The 16,716-nt window shown below is 39.7% G+C and overlaps 1 protein-coding gene across 1 annotated transcript in view; it reads right to left on the bottom strand.

The window, feature by feature from the left end:
- Nucleotides 1-16,716, bottom strand: part of CLUL1 (clusterin like 1) — a 109,492-nt gene that overhangs the window by 8,364 nt on the left and 84,412 nt on the right. Inside the window, exons 4-6 of the mRNA XM_082418761.1 lie at nucleotides 13,058-13,225; nucleotides 10,702-11,134; nucleotides 6,713-6,850 (exon numbers count right to left, since the gene is read on the bottom strand). Coding sequence (XP_082274887.1) covers nucleotides 6,713-6,850; nucleotides 10,702-11,134; nucleotides 13,058-13,225 — 739 coding nt within the window. The remainder of the gene's footprint in view (nucleotides 1-6,712; nucleotides 6,851-10,701; nucleotides 11,135-13,057; nucleotides 13,226-16,716) is intronic.

The raw sequence follows: 16,716 nt of genomic DNA, 5'->3' as shown, positions 1-16,716 counted from the left end.
TTCTATACACTAACAATGAACAAACCAAAAATGAAATTAAGAAAATTCCACTCACAATAGCATAAAAAGAACCATATGCTTATGAACAAATTTTTTAAAAGAACTGTAAGACTTGTATTGAAAACTAAAACACACTGTGAAAAAAATTAAAGATGGCTTAAATAAATGGAAAAACATCTATTTTCATGAATGGGAAGACTTAATATTGTCAAGAGAGCCATACTCCACAAACTGACCTATAGATTTAATGCAATCCCTATCAAAATCTTAACTGCCCTTTTTGTAGAAACTGACAAGCTGATCCCAAAACTGACATGGAAATGCAAAGGATCCATAATAGCCAAAACAATCTTGAAAACAAAGAACAACATTGGAGCACTCACATTTCCCAATTTCAAAACTTACTACAAAGTACAATAATCAAGAGTATGGGGCTTCCCTGGTGGCGCAGCGGTTGAGAATCTGCCTGCCAATGCAGGGGACACGGGTTCAAGCCCTGGTCTGGGAAGATCCCACATGCCGCGGAGCAACTGGGCCCGTGAGCCACAATTGCTGAGCCTGCGCGTCTGGAGCGTGTGCTCCACAGCAAGAGAGGCCGCGATAGTGAGAGGCCCGCGCACCGCGATGAAGAGAGGCCCCCGCTTGCCACAACTGGAGAAAGCCCTCGCACAGAAACGAAGACCCAACACAGCAAAAATAAATAAATAAATAAAATTAAGAAGTGTTGTAAGAAAGGTTTAATTTAAAAAAAAAAAAAAAAGAGTATGGAATTGGCATAGGATAGATATATGGATAAATGGAAGAGAATTGGGAGTCCAGAAATAAGCCCTTACTTTTGCTGTCCATGGATTTTCAACAAGAGTCCCAAGACAATTCTACAGGGGAAAGAATAGAGTTTTTCAACAAGTGAAACTGAGACAACTGGATATCCAATTGCAAAAGAAAGAAGCTGGATCCCTACCTCATACCATATACAAAAATTAACTTGAAATGCATCACAGACTTAAATGCAAGAACTAAATATATAAAACTCTTAGAAGAAAGCATAAGCATAAACCTGTGTGACCTTGGATTGGGCAATGGTTTCTTAGATATGATACCAAAATAAAAAAAGAAAAGAAGAAATAAAGTAGACTTCATCAAAATAAAAAACTTCCATGCTTCAAAGGACACCATCAAGAAAGTGAAAAGACAGCACATAGAATGGGAGAAAATATTTTCAAATAATATATCTGATGAGCATTCAGTATCTAGAATATGTAAAAAAAAAAAACTCTTACAACTCAACAATAAAAAGACAAATAACAAAATTAAAATATGGGCAAAGAATTTGAATAGACATTTCTCCAAAGAAGACATGCAAATGGCCAATAAAAACATGAAAAGATGCTTGATATTATTAGTGATTAGAGAAATACAAGACAAAATCACAATGAGATACCACTTCACACCCACTAGGTTGGCTAAAATAAAAACGATGGGCAGTAACAAGTGTTGACAAGGATGTGGAGAAATTAGAAACCTCGTACATTTCTGTGGGAATGCAAATGGTACATCCACTTTGGAAGAGAGTTTAGTAGTTCCTCAAAATGTTAAACACAGAGTTACCATATGACCCATATATATTTCATGGTATATACCCAAGAAAATTGAAAACACATGTCCAAACAAAAACTTGTACACAAATGTTCATAGCAACATTACTCACAATAGCCAAAAAGTAGAAACAAACCAAATGTCCATCAGCTAATGAACGAATAAACAGAATGTGGTATATCCATATAATGGAATATTAAGCAGCCATATAAAGGAATGAAGTTCTGAGAGATGCTACAGTATGGATAAACCTTGAAAAAATTATGCCAAGTTAAAGAAGTCAGTCACAAAAGACCACATATTGTATGATTTCATTTATATGACATGCCCCGAATAGGCAAATTCAGAGACAGAAAGCAGATTAATGGTTGCCAGGGGCTGGGTAGGGGAAAGGGGCGGGGAATGGGAAATGACAGCCAATGAGTATGGAGTTGCTTTTTGGGGTGAAACTGTTCTGGAATTAGATAGTGATGATGGTTACACAACTTTGTGAGTATACTAAAAAACACTGAATTGTATACTTTATGGTATATGAACTATATCTTAATGCTGTTACTTAAAAAAATACACTCACATGATCAGTGGGACCCACAGTACCTTAAGGCATTTTTTTAATCACCATATAGACATGAGAATGAGTGTTTCAAGAAAAGGAAGAAAGAAAACCCACATTTAGCAGGTGTCTCTTATGAAATGTGACAATATGCATCCATTAGCTTTTGTTGCACAACAAACAAATATTTATTATTTCTCATGTTTTTGTGTGTTGGTTGGACTACTCTTATGTCTGAGCTGGCTCAGCTGGGGCTGGATGGTCTAGACCCTCACATTTTGAGGGTCTCAGCTGGCATGGCTGGGACCTCTCATCTTCCAGAAGGCTAGCCTGGGCTTGATCACGCAGTGGTGGATAGGCTTCCAGTAGCAAGAGAGGACAACTTTAATTCACAAGCACATTTCAAGCCACTCACATTTGCCAATATCTTGTTGCTTAAGGACAGACCCACAGCCGAGCTCAGGTTCTCAGGTTGAAAAAACAGACTCCAGCTTTTGATGGGAGGAACTGCAAAATATTGTGGCCGTTTTGTCTTTAATCTAGTGTGCATGTATCACCTTCTGCCTATGAGAGTTTCCAGTTTATACCTGTGGTTGTCAAGCAATTATTAATATTGCCTACATCACTTTCAAAAGAGATCCAGTTTAATTGATAATTATATGGTCTCATGTAACAGAAACTGGGCTGGAGACAGACATTCCTTGGTATAAATTCCATGTGCCTACCTCCTATATTAAGAAATAAAATATAACCCAAACAGATGAACCCCCACCGTGACCATTCCACATCAAACTCCTTTATCTTGAAACTACTATTTTGAATTTAGGTGTATACATCTAGTACCAGTAACTGGTATGGGAAAAGAGTTACTTACAGTGAGTCCATTTAAAATTGGGACCAAAAATGTATGGTAAATAATGAAAAAAAATGATTTATAATGTTTTGGAACATATTTCATTTATCTTATATTTTTCAAATATAAGATTATAATTACAGCTGTATGCTTAGTCTTAGAACAAAGAATGAGTCAAATGTTGATAAAAGAGGCAAAATCATTGTTTGACAAAACATACAAGAGTTGTTTGTAAAACACTGGAAGCAACTTAAATGTGCTTCAGCAGGAGAATGGATAAATAAATTGTAATGTGCTTACACAGACTAACATACAACAATGAATTTGTGAAATTAGAACCACACTCATTCACATGACTAAATCTCCCAAACTGTACTGAGTGAAACACCAAGGTGCAAAAGAATACATAAGCGATAACATTTATACTATTAAGAAATATTATCCAAAACTTGGAAACAATGCAGAAGAAAGGCTGTGTGTCCTTTCAATGTCACATAAAGTATTGTCTAAGAGGTCCACCCAAAGATTACTTAATTCTCTAGGGAAATGATCCTTTGTTGGATTTACTATTCACTGTTGATTCGGGCCAGACTCCACGAAATTAGATGTAAATTACAGATTGAAAAGTTGCAAATAATTTTTGTCCAGTAGAGACATAAATTATTTTGGTCTGATAGAAATCATAACTGCAAAAGTTACAGTTTTATTGCCCTTCAGTACATGAACTAGTTTTATATCTAACTTTGCAATCTTACTTCCACATTCTGTCTATCCTTAACAGTAAATACTTCAGTCTCTCCTGTACTCCTTTAAACCAGCTTAATCACTCTGCTCGTTCCCTTATTAATGGAATAAATCAATCTTAACATGCTCATTTTGTACTTGTATGAGTCATATTTTTAAGCTTAAAAGTTATACTTTGACAATATAAAAACTAAAAACATGTAAAACATTGCTATGTATGGTATATGTGTGTACGTGTGCTATATATAAACGCATATGATAAAAGTATAAAGAAACACAAGGAAAACAACAAGGTCCTACTGTATAGCACAGGGAACTATATTCAATATCCTGTGATAAACTATAATGGAAGAGAATATGAAAAAAGAATGTATATATATATGTATAACTGAATCACTTTGCTGTACACTAGAAATTAACACATTGTAAATCAACTATATTTCAATAAAATAAATTTTTAAAAAAGAAATACAAGGAAATAATAAGCACCAAATTCAAAATAGAAGTTTCCTACTGTGTGGGGAATATAGTCAGTGATGGTGACAAAGGTGGTTAAAAGTTACAAACTTCAAGTTATAAGATAAATTAGTACTGGGGATGTAATATACAACATGATTAATATAATTAACATTGGTATATGTTATATATGAAAATTGTTAACAGAGTAAATCCTAAGAGTTCTCATCACAAGGAAAAATATTCTTCTTTCTAAAAAATTTTTTAACTACATGAGATGATGAATGTTTACTAAACTTACTGTGTTAATCATTTCACGATGTCAAATCATTAAATTTATAAGTGCTGTATGTCAATTATATCTCAATAAAACTGGAAGGAAAAAAAAACCCAAAACGCTTTCCTTATAAGGGGATAAAGAGGATGTGATGTGGAAGGGGCACAGCGGGGGCTTCATCTATTTTGGTAATGTTTTATTTCTTCATCTAGTATTAGGCACATGTGTTTTTATTATTTTATTCTATATACATTTATCATAAAATATAAAAGTTTAGATTGTATGGGAGGGCTTTCCTGGTGGCGCAGTGGTTAAGAATCCGCCTGCCAATGCAGGGGACACGGGTTCGAGCCCTGGGCCGGGAAGATCCCACATGCCGCAGAGCAACGAAGCCCATGTGCCACAACTACTGAGCCTGTGCTCTAGAGCCCGCGAGCCACAACTACTGAAGCCCATGCGCCTAGAGCCCGTGCTCTGCAACAAGAGAAGCCACAGCAATGAGAAGCCCACGCACTGCAATGAAGAGTAGCCCCCGCTCACCGCAACTAGAGAAAGCCCGTGCGCAGCAATGAAGACTCAAAGCAGCCAAAAAAAAAAAAAAAAAAAAAATTGTATGGGACCACATTAGGACAGCCTTTCCTCTGTGTTTTACCTTTGCAGCAATCAATTTATACTGCATGTATACTAGGTGCCTTGATGCATACTGATTATCTGATGTGTTTATACTGTATTATCTGATTTCTTATATATTGTCTTTCTTTTTCCAGTTTTGTTGAGAAATAATTGACATACATCACTGTGTAAGTTTTAGGTATACAACATGATGGTTTGGCTTACATATTCACAATATATTCTGAATTGATTGCTGTTGTGGGTTTAGTTAACATCCATCATCTCATACAGATACAATAAAAAGAAAAAAACATTCTCCTTGTGATGAGAACTCTTAGGATCTACTCTCTTAACAACCTTCCTATATATCACACAGCAGCTTTCGCTATAGTCATCATGTTGTACATTACAGCCCTAGTACTTATTTATCTCGTAACTGAAGTTTGTACCTTTCGATCACCTTCTTCCAATCACTTCCCACACCCCCCCATCTTCTCTATTATCTTATGACAATCAGGGAGAGATTATTCTTCAAAGCTTTTAATTGGAAGTTAAAGGAAGTTAATGATACATAGGTGGCATGTTTGAGTGGGACTATTTTTGTAAGAGGTCAGTATATTAGTGTATATTTTTCTCTTGTAAAAACTTCTGTTGTCTGTATGCAACCTTGTAACTGTGACTTGAAAACCAAACACTTGAATAATGAGAATCATGAGTACTTCAGACATTTTATTTAATCCTCAAAACACCTGTGTGAAGTAGCTGTATTAATTTCATTTTCCAAATGATGAAACAGAGGTGCAGAAAGTCACCCAGGGAGCAATTCTGAAGAAATAAGACCCTCACATCTGCTCTAATAAAAAGTTCCAGTTTATATTCAATCTCTTGCTCCAAATCTTAGCCACATTTTTTAGAATTTCCTTCCCTTAGGGCTTTGGCAAGGTAAAAAGCAGAAGCACAGGAATCAAAAGCTCTTCTTGGATTTTGCAAGAAAATTTGCCTTCAGACCCTAGCGGTTGGGAAGTGACTTCAGCTGGGGAGGGGAAGGGACATGAGGGTCGGAGGAAAGGGGGAAGGGCCGGTGGAGAGAATTTTTCACCTGGGGAAGGAATGAAAGCCGCTCTTGGTCAGATCTGGGAGGAGGCGAAACACGCTGCTCAGGGCTTGTGAGAAGTTACTATCTGTATTTAAATACTAATTAGTAATTAACCCACCATCTGGAAGGCGTTAATGCCACTTGAAAAAAAACTTACTTGGCTAAAAATCTGCTTACACATTTTGAAGATTTCTTCATTGGTGGTTCCCTTTCTCTGCAGTAAGAAGGAAGAAGTTGCCCTAATTTGCTCAGAGTTCTCTTTTGCACACAAGAGTGTTCGTTTGGTCTTTAACCATAAAAATTTTTCACGGGAATAATGAGGGAATTTTTAAAAGGGGAAAAGTAAGTTGGCCTGCCTTCGAATAATAAACATTTATAAACCTGCCCTGAGCACCCCAGGATGGCAATGAGCACGCCAAAAAGAGCTTGAAGGGAAGCCAATGAATCCACGATGCCTGTAAAAGTGAGATTTGTGACCTCTGACCAGAATACAGTCGAAACCCTGAGAACATAATAATCATTTACCTTCCCGTAGGTAATCCTGACATTTTTGGCATCGTGCGTGAAATTGGAAACATTCCGACGAGTTCTGGCGAAGTTCTCCGCGCAGCCCTCGGCCCCGCACAGGCAAGGCAGTCCTACTCAGGCCGCCGTGGGCGGAGTCTGCAAGTAACAGCATTTTCACATCAGTGTCGTTAGACAGTTTGAACTTTAAAGGCATGGATAGAATGTCATTTCTCTTTCTAACCAGCACTTGCAAAATCTTTGTTCTGTATTCAATCGTAGGAGTGCATACTGGTGCAACCAGTTGCAAGGACAATCTGGCATCTATTAAAAAGTGCATGTGTCCTTTAATCCAGCAGTCTCATTACTGTCATTATTACTCATCATTACTATTATTACTACTTGCTTCCCCCAAACCCCACTCCCCACACAGAGGTTAATGCATATAATTTTATTTTCAGGAAGGAATCATGAGGAATTATTCATAGTAACTCTATTGGAAGAGAGACTTGATGGGGTGGGAGAGGGCAGCTTTCATTTCTTTTGTTCCTTTGTATATTTAAATTATTTTAAATTTAGTGTGTCATTTTTATCATTATTATTTCTGATATCATTGGGGTTAACTAGATAGGGAATTGTAAGCCACTTTTCTCTTTGGGCTTCTATTAAAATTTTTTCTAGTAATTATTTTAATTTTTTCAAGCTGTAATTCGAACGTGTATTGGAGTTCCAAAGATATTGGAAATGTCTGTTTCTTAAACTGGGTGGTAGGTATTTATTACTATTCTTTTTTGTGTTTCACATACATAATGTTATAAACAGTAGGTCAAAGATTTAGGAAAACATCTAAAGCAGATCAACTTTTAAGAAACTTTTTTTTTCCTGGAATAATTAACCATCCATATAAAAATGATGATATAAAAAGAAGTCGTCCAACAGCAAATTGACAGTTCCCAACTGAGTGTTTCACATTAGGAAAAATTTGTTATTAATTTTTAACCTGATGATATTCTGTTATATTAAATCCTTGATGTTAAAAATTGAAACATTTCGAGATAAATTGTGAAGTTTACTGGGACTCCCCTGGCGGTCCAGTGGTTAAGACTCTGTGCTTCCACAGCAGGGGGGCAGGGGTTCGATCCCTGGTCAGGGAACTAGGATCCCGCAGGCCGTGTGGCACAGCCAAAAGCAACAAACAAAAAATGTGAAGTTTATTGTTTAAAAACCTACGAGGCATTTGCTAGATCATCTGGTGGGTAAGGCAGCCATCCCCTTTGTTGAATGGGAGTCATTTTCTCCCATTCCCTGTAGATTTAGTGGCATTTCCTCTCGCCCCAGAGAACCTCTGTGAGTTCTACTGTAGAGCAACTCTGCATTATGTGCTGTTAATTTTGTCTTCTCTATTAGACTCTGAGTCCTTTGAGAGAAGGGATTTGGTCTTGTCATTTTAATCTTGTCATTCTTCCATAACTTCCTCTGTCATTTCACTTACGATATGGTAGTGTAATTGTTCACTGACCTGTTTTCCTTTCTCTGGACTAAACTCCTAAAAGTTAGAGGCTGTGTCATCTGTGTCATAATCATTGCTTATTCACAGCATCTAGATGAATACCTGGTATATTCAAGGATGGCAAATTGAGGGCTATATGAAGCAAGTCCCCATGCTATACTCATGAGAGTAGCCCATCGCCTACCTTCGGCCATGCCAGAACAGAGCCTGAGGACCCTTCGAGGCAGTTACTTCTAGTAAATCATCTACCCTCCCAACTTGCCTGTTTACCCGCTAGGAAAATTAAGGACAGCAAAATTCTCCAGGGCAGGATTAAAACCCAGATCTCCCAGCTCCCAGCACCCAGCACTGTGTGAAGCTACTACACCACAGTTTTATTGAAGGGATCGCATCTATTCTCTCCAGGGATTTGTAAGCCAGGTGAGGACAATTGCAAAACCTATCTTATTCTGTTTCAACAGATTCAGCAACTGAAGTCTAGAAAGAACAAAGTAGGAAAGAAATTCTTTCATATGGAGACTAAAATGAAACAAAACTCGATAAAATTAAAAAATATATTAAACAAGATATTTCATATTTTTATCACCTTTTTCCTTTTAACAGTGTTCATGATTCAATTTTAGCTACTTTTCTAATTTTGGCTCTTAGGATGATCGTGACAAATAAAGCCTATCTGTGAAGGCTGCCAGATACATAGTTTACACTCAGAAGACATTAACCACTGTAATTGACAGGAGGCAGCTTTCCTATTGCTATTGTAACAGATTCCACAGATTCAGTGGTTTGAACAACATAGGTTGTTTTACAGTGCTATAGGTCAGAAGTCTGAAGTGGGTCTCAGCGGGCTAAATGAAGGTGTCGGCAGGGCTGTTCTTTTCTGGAGGCTCTAGGGCAGAAGCCCTCTCCATGCCTTTCCAGTGTCTGGAGGCCACCACCCTCCTTGGCTCCTGTTCCCCTTCGTCTATCTTCAAAGCTGGCAAAGTAGGGACAAGTTCCTCTCATGAGGCTGTCTCTATTGATTCTTTTCTGCCTCCTTCTACTTTTAGGAGCCCTTGTGATTTCACTGGAGCCACCTGGACAACCCCAAATACTCTCCCTATTTTAAGGTCAGCTGTTAGCAGCCTCAATTCCATCTGCAACCTTACTTTCCCCTGCTGTGTAACCTAACATTTTCACAGGTTCTGGGGATTAGGATTTGGGTATCTTTGGAAAGCTATTATATTATTCTGCCTACCGCAAGAGGCAAAGGTTTATTCTCATTAGGTGGATTTTCTAGGGGCAATAGGTTTATTCCTCACCTACCACCAGTCCGGAAAAGTGATGGAAACCACACGCAAATACCCCACAGCCCCTGCCTGCCCTATTTTTGATAAACTGTCCTCATGCATTCATCTGGGAAGAGAATCTCTCCTCTGTTGAGCTTGCTGTCTGGTTAGGGTAGGGACACTGGAGAGAGAAGAGTATAAAGGTGTAACAAAGGCTTTTTTTGTTTGCTGTTTTGTTTTTGTTTTTACTTACTGCACTTGCAGGGGACCCTGGATCTCCAGATTATCACTGAGGTGACGGTGGTGCAAGGAAGGAACTGACTAGTTTAGATTCCTCATGTAAGTGGGATATAATATTTGTCCTTCTGTGTCTGGCTTATTTCACACAGCATAATGTCCTCCAGGTTCATCCATGTTGTCACAACTGGCAGGATTTCTAGAAGGAGCCCATTTCATTTTTTGTTAGAGAAGAGCATCCCTGTCCTTGACGTAATATTCCATAGAGATAAGTCCAAGGAAACACAGATTCTACCTGTGGCCCACACGGCAACTCTCATTTCTGAGATGCCGGCTCCCAGGCCCTCCACAGAAGCCCAAAGAAGTTACCTCCTTCTGCCTTACAACTTAAAGCAGCATTGCTTTTTCCAACATGGAATATCAGAGGGCGTGAGTGGTATTGGTAGAAGGCGATTATTATCATTTACAGAAATTTCTACAGTCTTGGGTTTGTCTCTGAGTATTTTCTCTGGTTTTGTGCATACATAATGTGATCTAAGGGATTACAGTAGCGATGCAGAGGAGGTCATGGAAGGCACTAAATGTGACCTGGTTTTACATGGCACTAAGGTTTCTTCCCAAACTGGGAGTTGAGGAGACTGGACTGATTTTAAAGAAACCCCATGATGTTCAAGCAGAATAGAGCCAAGCATCTGCCTGAGCTTTAATAAAGGAGGCAACTGTCTTTTTCAAGTTCTCACCTTACCAGCATTTTCTTTCTCAGCTTTGAAATTTTGCTTTAGAAATAGAGAACAGCCCCACAGAGCTCTCAACAAAGACGGGAGAAGGCTAGTGTTTGGCAGACCTCAAAGCTTTTTCTAAGAGGCTGTGAGACTTTGATTATCCATAAACCATCACTCTCAGAAACATTGTACAATGACTTAGAAATGGCTACCATTTCCAAAGTTAAATAAAACTCAACTTTAGCATAGATATCTAAATAATCTTTTAATACTTGCCTTTGTCTTGTTTTGATAAATCCTCGATTGCCTTCAGCATCTCAGTAACTGTTGCACTGACACTTTGATAAATAGAGAGACTGAAATTACAAAAGAGCTGGAAGAAGCTGGGAATGTCCCAGCTTTGCACAGGATGTGCTTTTTTTGCTGGCTCTTTGGAAAAAGCTGGAAAAAAGTAAGGCTCCATGAAGTCTGCATCTGACATGAAATATGATTGAAAAGCCTGGTCAAATTCTTGCTGCATCTGTTTGAAAACGTCAAAACTCCTGTTATAGAGAAATCCCACATCCACAGTCAGTTGGCTGAACATGTTCTCTATCTGGGTCAGTTGTGCATCTTCCTCAATGAACTTCTCACCGATGGGAAGGTCTTTTTCATTATCTTCATGGAAAGGAAACAGAAACTGATATATCTTCCTGAAAAAATGTTCAAGCTGTGGGGTGGGATGGGGGACAGAAATGAAATAAATTAATTTTCTTTTGGACTATTTTTTTATTGTGAATTTTAATGTCAACTTACAAGTAGTCATTCCAATCAAGAACAGTTCTGGGCAAACTAGGAAAAGGTGATCCACTTTAAGATAATTTATTAACATTCATGTACCTGGCTTTGACTTTGACTATGGAAATAGGGTCTAAAATTCCTCCTGGTTTCTGTTTGCCTACCAAGGCCTAAGAAGGCCAAGTTTTCAATATTATTGACAAGCCACAGTCCTGATGTACTGGTGGTGGTTGGCATGCATGGTTTTAGACTGTGCAGCCTGAAAACTGTGAAGAAGGCTCTTGTCTTTCACCTCTGTCTCAGTGCCTTAGTTCTTTTTTTTTTTTTTTCCTTCAGTGGCATGCCATTCGTGTCTTTATGCTCTCCTCTTTCTCATCTCATAAATTAGTCCACGGAAAAGATCAGTACATTCACACTGAACTATAGATGCTTCATACAGCTAAATAGGTTACTTCGGGATGTTACATATTACCAGTGATCAAAGCCCTCCTTGGCTGTAGTCAAAGGAATGAAGGTCTAATTATAGAATTTCCTATTCAGGGGGAGATCTTCCAGCAGTCACACCATGTTCTATTTCATCTATGTGATACATAAGTTCATGCCAGAACATAGTTGCCCTTGTATGATAGTGATATGACCCTGTTGTATGTTTTGGAACGTAGCAACCATCGAACATCACTGTGGGAGCACTCCCCACCCCCGCTCAAGGGCTGTTCAGAGAATTCTCCAGGGATTCTTAGAGGACTCATGCCTTTCTCAGAAAGTAATCTGGGTGGATCATCTGCCTCTCCCTCTGCCAGCTTCTGTTTACCTGAACCCAGCCACAAAAACGAAACTTTAAAAGCCCAAGAAATTGTCATAAGGTCACACAAAAGGCACATATAGGAATGGTCCCCAAAGCTCCTGACTTCCAGCCAGTGCTCAATCCAGTATACTCTGGTATGTTAGAGAGTGGCTATAAAAATAGATCAGATGCAATTAACAGTGGAGGCAAATTAACTTGGCATATGAATTATCCTAGGGGTTGTTCCTTCTGTAATTGGGGATGGCACTGCCAAGCCAGGAGCAGAGTCTGATTACTGCATGCTCTGATATGGAGAGGGGAATTTCTCTGCGTTGCATACTCAGCCCACTTCTTGAAGGGGAAGGGAAATTCAGGCCAAGAGAAGAGGAGCCTTTTATGGGTCAGAGCTCATCCTATTCAGGTCACCACCCTCTGTGATTCCCTCTGCCCAGAAGAGAGCCAAAGGGGACAAAAAAGAAAACATGCCAGTCCTACAGGACGTGCATGGATTGGGGTAAAGGGGACATGAATGTGGGCACGTGTGTGCACGGGCATGTGTGTGCTGCCACAAGAGGGCAAACCCATTGAAGGAGAGACTCAGGAGGCAGAGGATGCCTTCAAAGGCTTGGCCTCCAGAGAAAACATTAAAGCAGGTTGAAATCAGAGACTATAATACTATTATTCAGAATGCAATTCAGCAAACACTTATTGAATGCATATAGTGCTTAAATGAAGGCAGATAAGATATGGTTCCTGCCCTCAAAGAGCTTACAATCTAGTGGGAACATGTTCATAAATAACAAATACAAGGCAGAAAGAGTCAGGGTATTTCTGAGAGACACACACAGTGTCCTGAAAGGGAGGGACAAGCCCTGGATGGCTGTTCTAACTTAAAAATTATATATCCACAAGTGATTCATACATAAGCATGAATGCCAGATTCTAGGTTGCAAAAGACCAATAACAGATCATCCATATATATTCTAAATATTAACATAAGTTAATTTTTAAAAGTAAGCTGAAGCATGTACCTTAAGAACTTAGAAACCTTGAGCTCTATTTTTCCCTTACCTTGTTTTTCACAGAGGACCAACTGTTTTGGCAGGTTGTATAAAATCTCATGCAGTTACTTTCCAAGCAAGATTTGCATTCATCCCAGGAACCTGTCAAAGACACCTGGCATAGCCTTTCTTCCTCTTCTAGATGTTCTTGAACTTCATCCATAAGTTTCAGGGCCTCCTAATTAAAAAGTAGAAACACACACCTTATTTCCATTTCATGACTCTATGTGTTGTACCTTAGTTGATTTCACTCTTTACAAAATGTGCCTATTCTAAACTAAACCTCTGGGAGTTCCCTGGCTGTCCAGTGGTTAGGACTCCTCGCTCTCACTGCCAAGGGCCCGGGTTCCACGATCCCTGGCCAGGAAACTAACATCCCACAAGCCCTGCGGGGCGGCCAAAAATTAAAACAAAAACAAAAACAAAAAATACTAAACCTCATTCCTTCTTCAAGCCCTTAGCGTCTGACAGATCTACCCTGAAGCTTTCTGTTAACTTAAGAGAAGAGCACTGCTTGATCTCTATTGAAGACCGGGCAGTTCTTATCCACCTGTTCATTCATACAGTCAACAGCTATTTATTGAGTGCTTGCTATGGGAGGGACATTCGCTGCCTGTGGGTGAAGCAACAATGAAGACACAGCCCCTACTCTGCTGAATGACTGTAATTGATCTGTTTACTTGTCTCTCTTCACTTCTAGTCCTTGGAGGATGTGGAAGATGGGTTTTTAAGGCTTACAAAGTTGACACATTTATTTCCTTCATTTATGCTGCTTTTAATTTTTGTATGTTCTTAAACACTGCAAGGAAGCACAATTCTTGTGTATCAAATCAAATCTTGTATATCAAATTCCTGTGTACTGTATATCACAATTCTTGTAGTGAGTTGCATTCTAATGGCAAAGATGCTGTATTCTGAGGGGCTTCGTTCTTCTCATCCATATTCCAAGCACTCCCCCTTGTGGTGCCTGCTGTACTCGGCCAGGTCCCACCCAGCAGAAGCGACACATGTCCCTGAGAACGTCAGCCCTGCCCCCAGAGCTCCCCCCAGGCCAGCCCCACGTAGACCCCCCGCCTCCCTGCAAGTGTGGGCTTCTGCAGACCGGCTCCCTCCAGGCCTGAGAAGTAGTTCAGGGGATTTAGGGGAAAGCCTCAGAGCGGATGGCGACTCCCTTAAGTGAAAAAAAACATGAGGGAGCACAGTTTCTAACACCAATGTAGTATGCACTTTTACCTACGGTAAAAGAAAAAGAAATCACCCTTTCCTGGCATATTAAGTCCAAAGAAACACCTGGGCACTGACAATCCCCCCACATCTTCTCTGCAGGGCTCAGATTTTTCAGCTGCCCTCATGGCAGAATCCTGGGACTAAGCCGGGTGTCATTTGCTACGTCCCACATAAGAAACCTGGCAGGGCTCCAGTCTGCCAAATGCACCTCGTGATCCAGACAGGTTTAACTTGTCTCTTTGGGCTTTGCAGAACAATTTTGGAATCCTACAACTTCTCAAGAAAGGTTGCCTCACCAGGACAGGCAACAGTACTGCCCAGATTTTCTCAATCAGTCTTTTAAATATTCTGCCCATTGTCACTATAAACCGAAATCCCAATATTTCCAATTACAAACGACACTCACTGTGGACCCTTGGGCAAATTATTTAACATCTCTGAGCCCCTGTCTCCTTCTTAGCAAATAGGAATAACTGTAGGATCTACCTCTGAAGGTTGCATATTAAGTGAGATGAGCAAGCAAGGCACATAGTCCGTAATCATCTGCTTTCCTTCCACTCACCTCCAAGAGCGTAACAAGAACCAGTGACCAAATCACATGGCCCAAGTTTTGGTACTGAAATGTTGCCATGGAGGAAGTAGGTCTCTGGTTTAGGAATGCCTTGTCCATGCCTTCTGCTTCCCCCTAAATGTCCCTCCCAGCGATAGATTCCATACTTAGAACTCTCTTCCTGCAGTTCAAAGTCCCACACAAACCTGGATGGGGGTGCGGGGCGTGGGGAATCACTTGAAGCTGCTGTAGGGTTTCCCACTTTAGTAATAGCAAGTTTCAGATGCTCCCACTAAATATAAATAGGGAGAAGCTGACGAGGAGGATCGAGATTACACTGGATCACCTGAGGATGGGATGCGTTTTGTTCTGGGAGACTTGGGGGCACCCACCCCATATTTGTCAATTTGTAATTTGTGTGAAGTATCCTTTATTTCAGATTGAAAATAATTTTAGGGAGGGAGACAGAGGGTTAAACAGGTTTTTCCTTTTTTAAATGAATTTTTAAATGAGTACCCAAACCTTAAGAGTATAATTCAATGATTTTTTAAAAAATAAAATAAGTAGGTCTTAAGAAATAATAAAAATTCTACTAGCTCCTGGGATTCTTCAGGGTCAGAAATGGAACTAACACTTGCTAACCTGACCCACACCAAGCATTCTTTCCATAGTATGTGCTCCCTCCTTGGCTTGCCAGGAGGCCCGGGAAAGGGAGAAAAACAGAAAGTCACTGGGTCTTCCACAGGCACAGCGCCAGTGGACTTTCTCCTGGGTCAGTCATGACAGGGTTACAACATTGTAAAGCAACCATACTCCAATAAAAATTTAAAAAAAAACCACAACACATTAATTAACATCTCGAAACTCAGTTTCCTTAGCTGTAAAATGAAAGTGATGGTTTACTCAGATGTTGGAAGGACTGCAGGTGATAATGTGTTTTATAAAGGCCCTGTGAATGATATCTAGTGTGGTTATTCCTGGTGGCCAGACTCACAAGCCCACCAGGAAAGAACACAGCTAGGGGGGCTTCCACATTTTCCTCATGAAGAGCTGGTTTTCATTTCCTCAAGGTCTTTTGATCTCTGCCAAAAGGGAGGAGGGCTTCCAGCTGCTGGTCAAGCAATCTCCTTTCCTCGACAGGGACCCTGTGTGGTGCAGGGAGAGGGATGGCTGCAAAATCAACCAGCTGGTGACAGGCTGACTACAGCTTTGGGGTCCCAGCCTGTGATGTAGCCCTGCTCCAATGGATCAGGGGACACCCAGTGGCCACCGTGAATTCCAGCAGCTCCGGAGCTTGGTGACCCCCAACTTTATAGGTCTACAGGTCTAGGTGTAGATCAAGGTCTAGAGAAGAGATATTAGAACTTGTATTTGTGTTTTTTAGATTTAAAAATCAACTATGGGGAGGAGAAATGGGGAGTTGTTTAATGGGTATAGAGTTTCAGTTCTGCAAAATGGGATGAATTCTGGAGATTGGTTGTCCAATAATGTGAGTGCCTTTTTAAAAAAATATTTATTTATTTGGTTGAGTCGGGTCTTAGTTGCAGCTCGCCAGTCTTAGTTGCAGCATGCATGTGGGATCTAGTTCCCTGGCCAGGGATCAAACCCGGGACCCCTGTATTGGGAGCATGAGTCTTAACCACTGCGCCACCAGGGAAGTACTGTGAATGTATTTAATACTATTGAACTGTACTCATAAAAGTGGTTAAGATGGCAAATTTTATGTTATGTATATTTTACCACAATTAAAAATGCTTTCATGAAAATAAAATTTAAAAGTAATTTACTCCCAATTTTAAAATTTAAAATATTTTCCAAATTATTTTTGTTATAGTCTTGATATCCTCTATAAGGGTATGTTGGAAAATAAACTTAAAAAATTTTTAACTGTT

Source organism: Balaenoptera physalus (genome assembly GCF_965194825.1).
Source record: "Balaenoptera physalus genome assembly, chromosome: 12".
In the NCBI taxonomy this organism is placed as follows: Eukaryota; Metazoa; Chordata; class Mammalia; order Artiodactyla; family Balaenopteridae; genus Balaenoptera; species Balaenoptera physalus.
This window is presented reverse-complemented; position numbering and strand designations above follow the sequence as displayed.